Consider the following 14,021-nt stretch of genomic DNA (forward strand, 5'->3'; position numbering starts at 1 on the left):
CCGGAGGAGGCTTGGTCCGTCAAGGAAAGCGGTCCCCGGCGCCGGGGCTCTCGGAGCTGGGTGTCTTCTCCTGGAAGAAAGCGGCTCCCGGGAGGCGGTAACCGCCGCGGCTGACACCTGCCCTCAGTCATTGCCAGAGCTCGCTCGTTGCCCGCCGCCGGGCGGCAGCAGCGCCCCCGCCCCGCCGCCCAGCCCGGCATGGGAACGCTGCCTGAAGTGTCGTCGCGAGCCGGGGACGGCGCTGCCTGCCGCTCCCGGAAGCTCCCTCAGACGGGGAGACGTGTCGCTGCGGTGCCGGCGGGGCTGCCATGGCGGAACCCGGACAGCTGGAGCGGCTGCAGCGGCGTGTGCGGGAGCTGGAGGAGGAGCTGGCCCGGGAGAAGGGCGGGCGGCAGGCGCCGCGGGCCCGCATCGAGACCATGAGCCCGGAGGTGACGGACTCCAACCCCTACAGGTGCGGCCGGGGGCGAGGCGCGCTATGGGGCGGGGAGGCAGCGCCTGCGGCGGGTGGGTTGCGGGGAGAGCCCGGGACTGAGGCACGGGGAGGGGGGGCCCAGAGGCTGAGTCAGTGGGGGGGGGGGGGAAGAGGGAGGGGGAGCTGTGGGGTCTCAGGCCGTGGGGTGGAACCCACGTCAAGAGGGACATTGAGGTGCTGGAGCGTGTCCAGAGAAGGGCAATGAAGCTGGTGAAGGGTCTGGAGAACAAGTCTTATGAGGAGCGGCTGAGGGAGCTGGGGTCGTTTAGTCTGGAGAAGAGGAGGCTGAGGGGAGACCTTATCGCTCTCTACAATTACCTGAAAGGAGGTTGTAGCGAGGTGGGTGTTGGTCTCTTCTCCCAAGTTACTAGCGAGAGGATGAGAGGAAATGGCCTCAGGTTGCATCAGGGGAGTTTTAGATTGGGTATTAGGAAAAAGTTCTTTCCTGAAAGAGTGGTCAGGCACAGGAAGAGGCTGCCCAGAGAGGTGGTGGAGTCACCATCCTTGGAGGCGTTCGAAAAACGTGTAGATGTGGCACTTTGGGACATGATTTAGGAGGTACAGTGGTGTTGGGTTGATAGTTGGGCTTGGTGATCCTAGAGATCTTTTCCAACCTTTATGATTCTATGATTCTATGAACTATGGGTCTGGGTAAAGGTGAAAAGTCATGTGGAGGTGGGCTCAGGCAGGCAGGGGCCCAAGGGATGGGGCTCAGTGTGCTAAGGAGGCTGTCAGGGCAGTGCTGAAGGCCGGTGCTCTGGGGGAAGGAGGGGAGAGATGCTCTCACATTTCCTACCTGACTAAGGCCAGCAGGTGTATACATTAGGTTTATTTTGTATTATTGTGTTTTATAGTACAGGGAGAGATAGAGGAGACTGAGTTTTTCAGCGAAGTTGATGATAAATGGGACAGGTGGTGGTATTACTTGAAGTCTTATTCCTCTAACTTACCTATTTTAGAGTTTGGTTTAATGAAGCCTTGAGCATCTGGGACCCCGTCTAATGCTCAGCCCTTCTGCAAATATGATGCATTGTTTTTTTGTCAGGTTGAATTCCTTTAATACAAGTTAATACTTGTACTTTCATTGATACTTTCAATCAAAAAATGCAATAGCAGGATAAAAAATAACCTTAAAAAACTTTCTGTTATCCTCACAACCTGATATTTTAAATGTTATGTTGGAGTTAACCTAATCAAATTGATCACAAAACGGAACAGTCTTAAGTGGCCTGCTGCTGTATGGTTTGTTACAGAAAAAAGTGTAGGCTTTCATCCTGTGAGTCAGGACTTCATTTACGAAAAAAGATATGGGTCCTCCTGATTTCAGTGGTGTTACTCATACAAACTGAATAAGTATGTGAATTTGTTCAGGGTTAGTACTCTCTTGCTGTTGTATCTCTAGCATCTGCTATCTCATTTAGACTGTATCTAGCTGGCAATCACAACTGCAGTGAAAACAGCAGGCTTGAGTTTGGTGCTTGGTTGAGGTTATTTTTAAAGCAAAAATTACTTTAAATATCTGAAAAACAAAATTGCTGTTAGAAATGTAGAGAGCATTTTCTGTATAACATTGTTTTTCTTTGTAGTCGCTTGATGGCGTTAAAAAGAATGGGAATTGTCAGAGACTATGAGGTAGGATTCAATCTGCGTTAAAACAGCCTTGCATTTTTTCCCTGTGAGGACTGCTTTTGATATTCTGATCTGTATTTTTAATTTCTTTCTCCAGAAAATCCGTACCTTTACAGTTGCAATAGTAGGTGTAGGCGGAGTTGGCAGCGTGACTGCTGAGATGCTGACAAGGTGTGGCATTGGTAAGGTAATGAGAGTTTTCTTCTACTTCTTTATGGTCATCTTCATGAAGAGTTAGATTTTATTTCACTCAGTTGGTTTTGCCCAAATAAAAAAGAAGGATCTCAAGGACAGCACTTGCGTAAACATCACAAATGAAGAGTCTGTATTTTTCTTACGCTGGTAAAATTGATGTACTTAGGGCTTAATCCTGTCTCATGTGGCTGATTCTTGTATGGATGCTTGTCTTCTCCGTGCTCTTATATGAGCCCATCTGTCTAACCTTCTTACTGGATTATTGTAAATGAAAACAAAATGAAGAAAAAGGAGGGGTTAACTTGCATAGAAGAATAAGTCTTATGTTATGAGAGCAAGTTGATATTAATGAGATTGAAATGTGGTAGATGTCAAACATTTTTATCACAAACATTAGTTCGTCATGAGGCAGACTTAGAGCTAAAAATCTAGCAGCAGCTAAAAATAATTTGATGTGTATTTACATAAGAACCTCCAGTGTTAATAGAACAGGATTTTTCTTTAAAGGAGAATTTGGGGAATGGCTTAGATATTTGTATTTCCAGGCAAAGCCTGACCGTTTACTCTTGGAACTTTAAGAAGTTTCTTAATACAGAGGTGATGCAATTTTTAATTGCAAAGTTTATTCCCTCTTCCTCTGAGGGAGCATTTCCTGAAGACCAGCATCTTGGGCATAGAAAAGGACATTGGACAGTGGATTCAGAATTTATAATAATCAACGTGTGCATGTATTATAGAGGTATTTTAAGTGAATTGTTTTTGAGGAACTACATGCCAAGTCAAGTAAAGAAGTTACACGTTTCTAGGTCATGCCATAACAGCGAGTAGGAATGTGACAATAGAGTTGATAGTGTTCATGTAGATAATATATTGGATATTCTTAGTTTAGATCAAATGAAGAGATTGCTTTTTATTAAGACTGGGTTTCGTGACTTAACAAATCAGTTCCTGGTGAATGGCAGTTAGAATTACGTCATGTACTTACAATGTTGGTAACTGTTGTACGTGAACTGAATGGGACTCTGGGGATGGGAGGGTGTTGGGCTGGGGTGGGTTTGTTTTTGGTTTTAGAATAAGTTTTGTTGTTTAAAATGCCTTGCCATAGTGCTCGGGTTGCAGAGTCTTTGGAGATTCACATATGTTAATACAATCTTTATTATAGCTGCTTCTGTTTGATTACGACAAAGTGGAATTGGCAAACATGAACAGGCTCTTCTTCCAACCTCATCAAGCTGGATTAAGTAAAGTGCAAGCAGCAGAGCATACTTTGAGGTATAACTTAGAGATGTGGCTATCAAAATGTATTTACCCAGGGTGCAGCTCCAGAACCCTGGTGTTTCATTCTTAATCACTTGTAAAGTAGCATGATCTAATTTGGAAATTTGAGTATAAAAGAGTTGTGGGAATGATTGATACTTCAAAGACATTTTTGTACTGGCCAAAACTTTAATGTAAGTCTACTTTTTAAGTATAGCTAAGTTTGGTATAAGCTATACCACTTCAATATGTTGTGATTTTTCTTATCTCATCTGTCCATTTTTGACAAATGTGGGTGTATCCTAGGCTTCAGACTGGAAGCTTAAGACTGTAGCAACACTTGTGAAGTTACAGAACAGAATGGAAGTCATCATTGTATTTATTGACATCGACTTGTATTATTTCCTCCATAAGGAATATTAATCCTGATGTTCAGTTTGAAGTACATAACTACAACATCACGACACTGGACAACTTTGAACATTTCATGGATAGAATAAGGTAAAATCTCTCACCTTCTGCTGCTGTGTGGCTTTAAATACAGCCTCACATTTATTTTATTTTTTTTCAATTTAATGACTTCCAATTGAAAACCTGTGGAAAATACGTATATATGAAGACATTTCTGCCTAGACCTTTTCTCTAGAGTTGGCATTTATTTCTACTGTTACATAGTTATATTTTATATTAGTGCATCTTTAGATTTGCAACCAAAGCTGCAGGTCTTATAGGCTTCTCCTATTACAGAAAACAGATCAGACCATATTTTGACTGCTCTGGAGTAGTTTCCGGTATACTTTATAGAATGAAGAAAGAGAATAGTTACCAGTGGATCTCACAGAGAATTCTGAAATAACTTTACCCGTGTGCAGTTATGTTGTACAAAGATACAACACTCCAATACTTTGTACTGTGAGGGTATACTATATAAAACTTCTTTTAATCCAAAATGCCCACATATTTAAATCCCAGCTTCAGCATGCTGCTGTTTCTACTGTAGATCTAAGATGCTAGTTGTATCCTGTTCTGCATTTGCACAAGTTTTGTTAGAAATACACTTCCCATGTGCTTCTGTACTCTGAAGCAGCATGTTCATTGCCATGTTGGTGTATTGTTCTGCCAGCAATTTCATGCAAACTTCTGATACTCATTTCAGTAACGGTGCGCTGGAGGAAGGGAAGCCTGTCGATCTCATTCTAAGCTGCGTGGACAACTTTGAAGCTCGCATGGCTATTAACACGGTAAGGCCATTGGAGGCGTGAGCGTTTGGAAGCCTGTTTTCTCCTATAAATAATGTTTGGAATTGTGGCAACCAGAGAAAAGACAGGAACTTGTCAGGAATCTTCTAAGAAATTTCCTCCTTGGTTTAAGGAAACAGAATCTGAGCTTTTACCCAGTTCTTATAAAACAAATTTTATGTGTATGAATATAACTGTAGACTTCTAACTTACTAGCAGCTAATGGTTAGTAAAGGAATTAAGTGTTGTAAGCCGTGTGTGTCTTTCCAAATGATCCTGTTTATATAAAGGTATTATCAAAGCCTTAGTCTTACAAACTCTTTACAGGCTGTGTATAGCTAATTGTATACTTCATATGACTTTTTGTATACTAAAAATGTCTTAAGGCTGTGTACCTAATCAAACATTTTCTTTATAGCAGCAGCCTTTGCAGGTTATAGGCCAAACGTGTGTTTTCTATTATCCTTCAGCTAACTTGATCCATAAATTGCGTGCACCGAAGGTACAGAGATACACTGTATCCATGCCTCTGTAAGTAGTTTGCGCAATTAGATTCTGTAGCACGCTAGTAACTGGATCACTAATGCCTGTAGTTGTTAAAAGATCTCAGGTCCTCAGGAAAGCACAGAGGACTGGCTTCAGGAGGACGACTTTAATTTGTCCTTTGATTTGCCCTTCAATAAACAATTCTTATTCTACCTTTTCATGTTCCTTTTTCTCATCGTAGTGTTTTTGTCTTAAAGCAGGAAGATCAATGTGTTTAATCACTCTCAATTTACAACGGTTTGGGTTGTGGTTTTTTTTTTTTATTGAACTTCTGCAGTGCTAATGTGTGTGTGTTTCTGTGTTCATAAGGCCTGCAATGAACTTGGACAAATCTGGATGGAATCTGGAGTGAGTGAAAACGCAGTGTCAGGACATATACAGCTGATCATACCTGGTGAATCTGCTTGTTTTGCGGTATGCAGTGCTCTGCTGAATTGCTCGTTTGTCTTTTAAAGCTAGACTGGGAATATGAAGATTAGCTGGCTAGTGAATGTGATCCTGGCACAGCTGAGGGAGTAGCTTAAAATTTTGTGTGACCTGTGGGGTTTTTTTAATACTTTTTTTAAACTTAATTTCTCTGTTTCCCCTCAGTGTGCTCCTCCACTTGTAGTCGCTGCAAATATTGATGAGAAAACATTAAAACGAGAAGGAGTTTGTGCAGCCAGTCTTCCTACAACTATGGCTGTTGTGGCAGGGATTCTCGTACAAAACGTTCTGAAGTAAGTGGCTGAGTTGTTGCTATTCAATGTACAGCACAAGAAGAGAAAGAAACGTGAAGGAACATTCCATAATGATGGATGTGGTTCTTTGTGTGCATGTGGCCTGTTTCCTAAAGGTAGTGGCGTCATTGGACAGGGCTGAAATATGCACTGCTTCAGTCACTGGTATGTTCGGTCACTTTGGAGCTCCTGTTTTTAATAGAATTTTGCAGGTGTAAGAAAAGTTGTCAGAGTTTTCATAAGAATTTCTCTCACTGCATACACAGATGGGCATTCTTTTTCTTAGTTCTGCATTTAAGCATGCTCCCATTTGATGTCATTAAATTATACAGAAAAAATGCTACAGCGCTGACTTGTCTTTGCAATTTCATACATGGACAAAGAATAAATAATTTCTTTTGCAATGTTTGTATTCTAAAAACTTGAGGTAAATGAATAGCGGTATGACATTTTCAAAATGATGCACTATGTTTTACAAGCATCTTTGAGAACATGATGTTATTTAGCCTATTTTTAGCCTTAGCTTTATTTTGACAGTTACTCAAAAATTTCTAGTTAGAAAGAATAAAAGTACTGTTTGCAAGTGTGCCTACAAACACCAAAGCTCCATTTTCAGCTGTGCAGAGAGAGGTATTATATAAAGTTGCATGGCAACAATCGTTTTTCTTTCATGTAGAATGCAAACATTGCAGCTCAATTTAAATCTTTATTTCATTGCAAATCTGGCCCTACAATAAAGATGATTAACCTGGTTCTGATTAGCTCTTGAAAACTCTCTGGTTGTAAGGCAGGACACCTGAGTGTTTCAAGCAATGGATTCAGGCACAGGAGAAAACCTCTTACATGCTATTCTAAACATTTTTTTTTTTCTGTGTATGTAGCTGACTTGTTCTCACACACTTACACCACAAGAGGACTGTGTTCTACGCTGATGCAGTTACGCTGTTGTCAGGTGACTACAGCTTACTTTAAAACGATTACAGTAACTCTTTACAAGTTCACTAGTGCAAAAGTGTATTCTAAAAGTTCTTTGAGGAAAAAATTATTCCATTATATTGAGCAACTGAATTTTTAGGTTTGCACCTATATATAAGGGCCTGCTTTCTCTGTGTTTCTAGATACCTGTTAAATTTTGGTACTGTGAGTTACTATCTTGGTTACAATGCGATGCAAGATTTCTTTCCAACTGTGTCTATGAAGCCAAACCCACAATGTAGTGACCCAAATTGCAGAAAACAGCAAGAAAATTATAAGGTAAAAATGTTTTGGGTTTTTTTCCCCCCCTTCTTAAAAGTCTTAAGAACAAAGCAAGCTACAGATCTGTAGTAAAAGAAAACTTCCATTGCTACTCCAATTTTCAGCAGCCTTGTCTTCAGGTGGTTGCATGTGTTTCTAAAAATACAGTACTTAGAGGTATCTTAAAGCAAAGGGTAGGCAGCATGGCTTGCATTCAGTTAGAAAATATTTTCTTTGATAGAAATTGCTCAACCTTCCTGGCAGTCATATTTTTGAGCGTTAATGGGTTTGGTTTTTTCTAACTTGCAGGTATTCTGCCTTTTTATGCCTAACAAAGTTCTAAACGGTGACTGCATATCTTAAATATTAAAAGAAGGGTGAATATTTGATTTGATCTTCTTTGCTGTTGTTGAAAAATGGACATAAAACATATATTATGTTTTTTTTATCTTTTCATGTTTCTCCTTCAGAAAAAAGAAGCTGCACAACCAAAACAAGAAGTAATTGAACAGGAAGAAGAAATAGTACATGAAGACAACGACTGGGGTAAGTAATCAACTGGAGGCAAAATTATCTTCCCAGTACCGAGATTCAATTATAGTCTCTGTTTTGAGTAAACACACTGTAGGGTACGTGGACTTCTTAGGGTTCCTGGTTCTTGTAACCTGTACTGCATAATTACTGCCGCCTTTTCACAGGTTTTGACAGTAATGTTACCGCAACTTGATGATGTACTTTTAGTGTAACATGGAGGTTTTAGGCTCCAAATGTTACTGCCATTTGAATAGAAAACTTTCTCAGAAGGTGGTCTGAAGATATGGAAGGTGTGAGAAGATGTATTCACTGTGTGTTCCTTTTAAACATGTAACTAAAGAGCACCTGTCACTTCCATAACCACTGTGCTGAGGCATCCCATGGATTTTTATAGTCCTCTAAGGGCTTTAAGTTAGAAGGAATTGTCTTAAGGAATGGTAAGCGTGTTTTATAACCATTCCAAGAATGGATATCTACATTCTGTTTATTACATGATATAGAAAATAATCTTAGCTTACCATTGGGAAAAGTGTCCTCACAGTAAGATTTAAATGGTAAGGACAAGGAAGCCCTATAGGAGAGGGGTCCAGAAGTTACCTGGATAAAACCATTTCATATCTTGTAAAGGGAAAATATTTTATATTGATAATGGAATGAAGTAGTTGAAATCAAAGGTCCTTCTGCTTTTAAAGTTTTTCTGTTTTGGGAAAGTAGCTGCCATTTTACTCTTACTGTGATAACATAGTGATTAAAGAACTTTTTCTTCTAATTTTTAATGGCGTTCTTGATTCTTTTTAATGTAAAGGCATCGAATTAGTATCAGAAACTTCAGAAGATGAGCTGAAGGCTGCGTCTGGCCCAGCACCTGAGCTTCCTGAGGGAATTACTGTAGCATATACTATCCCAAATAAGGTAATGTATTTATTCTTTATGATTTTTTTAAAATACTTGTAGATTGAATTTATAATACCAGCCAGTTTAGTTACCCTTTAAACCTAGAATAAAATTCCATGTTGAACAATTCCAGTGAAACTGTACCTCAGTGCATCCGATTAGTGCCTTCTGTGGTCCAGGTTTTTGTTTCTCTGACATATAGTTCTTTAAGTAATAGGGACACTAGCATGGATGTCGTTTGGAGGTGATGGAATGAGTGTATTTGGGGGGAGGGGGAAGGAAAACAAATGTGATTTTGTCAGTTGGTATTTTGGTGACTAATTTTTACTGTTTTTCTCTTGTAAAAGCTCTGAACATTCCAACTCTTGTCAGAATAGTTTATAGTTTAAGCTTATAATCATTTTAGGCCTAATCTTGCAACTGAGTGCTTGGCTCTAGGCAAATGGCGTAGTATATCATCAGTAAAGCTCATTTGTGTGGGGTTTTTGGTTTGCTATGTTACCAACTTTTTCTTCCTGTTCCTAATAGGAAGAGAATTTGATAACTGAGGAGACAGTAGCAGAGTCTGAAGAAAGCCTAGAAGAACTCATGGCCAAAATGAGAAACATGTAGCAAAACAAATACTAAGTACCACTTTCAGGAGTTTGGGTTGACACTGGACTTTGAAAAGACCAGACTTTTTTTTTTTCCACCTCCACTGGAGCTTATCTGTACATTTCTGATGAAATGGAACTGTTACAGGGGCGGGAAAGAAACAGACTTACTTTGTTTATATTCTGTTGTCTATTCATATCTTTACGATAGGGTGTTGTGCTACTGTAAATTTTAATGTCTCAGCATTGCTAGTGTCCAGATATTCAGTAGAAAATAAAAGGAGATGGATAAACTAACAAAAGCAGGTGTAGTACATTATATGTAACATCATGTAATGAGAACAATACATGGTATAGGACAAATAAAGGTTAAATCTGCCGGAGTGGATTGAACAGGTCAAGGGCAGATGATGGTGCATCGCTCATTGCTGCTCCTCGTTCTCCAGGCACCGCTACGAGTTGTTCTCTGGTCTCCATCACTTCTTGGTATGGATTGTGCTGTGGCTGCTTTTTCTGAGTAAACAATATTTTAGCCTTTTCATCTGCCTTAAATATCTCTGGGATGGATTTTTTTTTTTAAACTTCCCTGGTTTTATCAAAGTTTTACTACTGCTTGTTCTTAAATAGCTGCCTATATGTTTTGATTGGTAATGCTTTGAGTATGCTGCAACGAGGTGAAGTCTTCTGTTAGTAGATAACTATACTAACAGTCTGGGTGTTAGCATGTCACTATTTCAGCTGACAGATGCTTTACATGAAAAAATCTGTTAGAATTACCAGCAACATTGGAAAGAACAGGAGATTTTGTCTATTTTAAAAAATAAGTATTATTTTTATTGTTTATTTAGCTATAGTTCTGATCCATCCCCATTGTATGGGCCCTATTAAGGAACATACTTAATCTGAGTTTGCATAGAAAAGCTTCTAAAATTAGATGCTCTAAACTTCGTTTAGTGTTGCAAGTTTCTTCAGTCGACTAGCTGTGCTATTGTATGTCTTGTAAATAACATTAGTGCAGTCATATTACCTTGTAAATTATCATGTGTCCTTACACTGACCTTTAAGTGCACACAGCCTGCAGTGCCGGTACCCTCCAGAGCTGGAAGTAGCCATTTCAAGTATTTTAACTACTGTCGGTGTCTGATCGAGAACTTGATCATTATTTAATTTGCCTTAGAAGAATGTACTTGCGGTAAAATACAAATATTTCCAACTTAGGCCGTTCAAAAAAAAACCCCATCCACAGCATGATGCAGCCAACAGAGAACCAGATAGTAATGGTGGAAGCAGCATCCCACCAACATGTAAAAAGAGAGTAATATTGTGCTACTGCTTCTTTGGCAGCTGAATGAATACTTAATTTAAAATGTTTAATTTCTAAGCATCCATTACAAACTTCAAAATCTGTTTCCTCCACAGCTGACACTGGATTATATTATATACATAAAAATAATCTCTGAAGCTAGTGAGGGAGGTTTTTGGGTGGTATTTGGGTGTGGTGCCTCATACGGTAAAATGGAAGTGGGTTTTTTTTGGACTGAGTTCAGTTTTGGAGAAACCAGATTTTACAAACGAACTGTAAAAAGGGATGGGAAATAGAACAGTGAGATCATTAAAAAGGTACATACTTTAATCTGTGTCACTATGTCTGCGGTAGCTTGATCCAAGTGTCAGTTTAAGTGTTACTCACGTTTCTTTGCGACTTTACCTTTCTGTTGGGAACAATAGAAGTGAGGCACACGCCTGGCTCTGGAGGTCCTGCAGCAAACGGTTTGATTTGTTTCTACAACAGCTCAGTTAATCTTGACCCTGAACCATTTGGCCGGTATGACTGCTAGCACAGGTTTGACAGCTTTACAAGGCGCTACTGTTTACCATTTTACTTCATGTACAGTTTTATGAGCCAACAAATATGCTTTTGTAAGCCCACTTACAGAGTATGCAAAATGGTTCTCAAGTTACTTGCAGCTTGTATATATGAGAAGAATTTGAAAGAATTAGAAAATACATTCAGATGATTGAGCCAATGGTTAAAATTATTTAGAAATAAACAGCATCAAAAAAAAAAGGAGCTTAAAGGATTTTTAATTAAAAAGACATTTATAAGTATAATCTACTCCGACTGTAAAACATAATGGAAAATGTATGCCTTCTTTTGTTATGAACTAACAAATTAAAGCATATTGCAATGGTTTAGTCCAGCTTTGTTTATTTGGCAGTCTTATAAAAGAAGCTTTCAGTTTTTACAGTGTATCATGAATGTTACTGAGACGTTGATATTCTGACTGCATGATTAAATCTCCATTGAAACTGGGGACACTGTTTTGAGGTGGAGTTTTCCTACATAAAAGAATTATTTGGCATACACCATATATATCAATTACTTTTTTTTTTTAAATGTCCATGAGGTACAACTACAAATACATGAACAACTGTCTTAAGAGCGCTATGACTCTAGCTGCAGAAGCTTATGGCCAACATGCGGATTGCAGGACACCCCGCTATTACTTGTGATCCTGTTTTACTTTCTGTAAGAAGTTCTCTTTGGGTTGACAGGGTAAGCATAGCAGTTCCTCACCACCTTTGCTAATGGACCCTGGATAGGTGGGATCTGCTACTCTGTAGGGACTGACTTTTCTCCTGAAAGCAACCCTGCAACCTATGTTGCACTCACGGGAACAATAGTAACAGTTCAGAACTGGAAATCAGTGTTATATCAGACTTCCCCCAGTTACTGAGCATCTAGAAAATAGCTTCTTATTTTAGCTAGCAACATTAAGGAACACTATTTAGGAGAGCCAGAGACATCATTTATACATGTTAAAATCAGAACAGAGGTGACCAGACATCTGATAATTCCTAATGCTGACTTTAGAGGAGGGAATTACCAGGTCTGAGAAGGGTAGGCAACAGAAACACACACAAGGTGAGGTTGAGGTTTTGGGATTGTGGGGTTTTTAGTTTGTTTTTGGGGTGGGTTGTGGTTAGGTTTTTTTTTTGTTTGGCTGGTTTGTTTTTCCTTTCACTCAGTAATAATTCTGCAAAGAACTTCCCAATTTTCAAAACTTTTCAAGGTGGCTGGAAAATGGAAAAACTCTTGCTTTGATTAAAACCCCATTTTCTGAAGTAAGAGGAAAATACCCAGAGAGCTATTACAAAGTGTCAACTCTTGTTGCTGTCTTGTAATACCTTCAAGAGCTATTTTTTTCCCAACTAAATAATAACCTTAAATCTAAATTTGCGTTGTGTTTTTGTTCTATCAGTTGTATATACTGTTTCTTTTGCCAAGTTACAACCTTACCAAAACAGTAAGTTCCTTCTAACCAGAACAAGGGCTGAAATAGGTTATATTTAACTCTACTTTAAAGGGGGAAAATACTATGGAAGGTAAGTATCCCTTTGAGGTAAAGGCCATTTGCATTTTTCAAACTGGATCAAATAAATCTTTATATCAGTTGTCTCTGGAACATTATAGTGAGGTTTCAATTTTTCACTTACATTCTATTTTTATAAAAAGTCATTTTTTAGTATGTATATAAATTGATTCATGGCTTTATGAAGTCTGTTCTCATTCAGTGCAAACAGATTCTTCCAGATGACTAGGGTATTAAGAAATACAACAGGCAGGTAGATTTGATTAACATCTCTTTATCTGATGGTAAACTATTTTGCTTCACTACGTTTTTCCAGCTAATAAAACATTCTTGTATTTTAAGGGATTCAATGAGATTAAATAGTGAAGGTAAAGGGTTAATAGGGAATCAGGTCACAATCATCTCCATTCTGATTCCTCACTGGAACTATTTTTACTGAACACAGTTGAATCTGACAACAGCTTTAACTGTAGATGGTGGTACGTTTAGGTAGAATAGCTTCCCAAGGAAACCAATTATTTTTGCACAAGTCCCTGGAATGTAAGTTTGCTTAAAGCTGAAATCACCCTGCAGGTAAAACTTTAGGTAGAACAGTATTTTGACTTTTTCAAAATCACTCCCTCTTTAGGAACAACTTTAAAAGCTTCTGAAAAGGCAGGAAGGCAGGAAGGATCGATGAAACAAGAGTACACGAATCCTTGAAGCCCAGCTATTACAACACAGAAATAAGAACTACACGATAAAGTATATACAATTGGTTCAGTTTAACTTGTGACAGTCCTGACACTGAGGCTGAGAGATATCAAATCCACATTTTTGGTATTAGCTATAACTTGAGCTAGTAACTAATATGCATATCTATATACAATGAAAGAAGCTTACTTCGTACCGTACAGTCTGCAACATGAACATGGAAGCATTTCAAGCTTAAACATTTGTTTCCCTGTCATTCATGAAGACAGGTGTCGGTCCCAAAATAGTATGTTATTCTAGGAAGAAACATTTGTCTTAATAACATTATGTCTGTTTTAAAATAGCAATGGAGGCTGCCTTTTCTTTGAGCAGGTTTGTATCACCTTTGTCCATGTTCCAGGAAAGTGTTTGGTGATAATGCACTTTTTAAGCTGAATGTATCTCCACTCAAGGAGTGTCGAGAAGTTGCTTTTCCACCTATCAACAAAGTCTCTGCTTCTTTTATTTCCATAGCTCTCTTGTAAAGCTCAGCTGCCTTCTCAAAGTCTCCCCCTTCATAGCTTTGGAGAAGAGTAAAACAAAGTTGAAACAAGCAAGTAAACCAAAGGTGAAATGAGCAAAAAACCAAGTCTCTCAAT

General features: G+C 39.1%; 2 protein-coding genes across 3 annotated transcripts in view; one reads left to right on the top strand and one right to left on the bottom strand.

The window, feature by feature from the left end:
- Positions 1–6: 6 nt before the first annotated feature.
- Positions 7–11,512, top strand: UBA5 (ubiquitin like modifier activating enzyme 5). 2 transcript variants are annotated; one of them, XM_075083396.1, is made up of 12 exons: positions 7–454; positions 2,062–2,107; positions 2,202–2,291; positions 3,462–3,571; positions 3,971–4,057; positions 4,713–4,797; positions 5,650–5,754; positions 5,932–6,059; positions 7,178–7,313; positions 7,766–7,841; positions 8,635–8,741; positions 9,252–11,512. In XM_075083396.1, the coding sequence occupies exons 1-12, from the start codon at positions 309–311 to the stop codon at positions 9,333–9,335; spliced, it is 1,200 nt and encodes a 399-aa protein (XP_074939497.1). In that variant the 5' UTR covers positions 7–308; the 3' UTR covers positions 9,336–11,512. The 2 variants fall into 2 exon arrangements, with proteins under 2 accessions (XP_074939497.1, XP_074939498.1); XM_075083397.1 differs by having other exon boundaries at positions 264–454; positions 2,202–2,286.
- NPHP3 (nephrocystin 3) overlaps positions 11,385–14,021 on the bottom strand; it is a 29,420-nt gene continuing 26,783 nt past the window's right edge. The window contains exon 27 of the mRNA XM_075083393.1: positions 11,385–13,943. Coding sequence (XP_074939494.1) covers positions 13,763–13,943 — 181 coding nt within the window. The 3' untranslated portion in view covers positions 11,385–13,762. The remainder of the gene's footprint in view (positions 13,944–14,021) is intronic.

This window comes from Phalacrocorax aristotelis, chromosome 2 (assembly GCF_949628215.1).
Source record: "Phalacrocorax aristotelis chromosome 2, bGulAri2.1, whole genome shotgun sequence".
Lineage (NCBI taxonomy): Eukaryota > Metazoa > Chordata > Aves > Suliformes > Phalacrocoracidae > Phalacrocorax > Phalacrocorax aristotelis.

Coding starts and splice junctions, on each gene's coding strand:
- UBA5 (XM_075083396.1), top strand. CDS start 309: ATGGCGGAACCCGGACAGCTGGAGCGGCTGCAGCGGCGTGTGCGGGAG. Junction 4,798..5,649: donor CTCGCATGGCTATTAACACG/GTAAGGCCATTG, acceptor TGTGTTCATAAG/GCCTGCAATGAACTTGGACA. Junction 5,755..5,931: donor GTGAATCTGCTTGTTTTGCG/GTATGCAGTGCT, acceptor GTTTCCCCTCAG/TGTGCTCCTCCACTTGTAGT.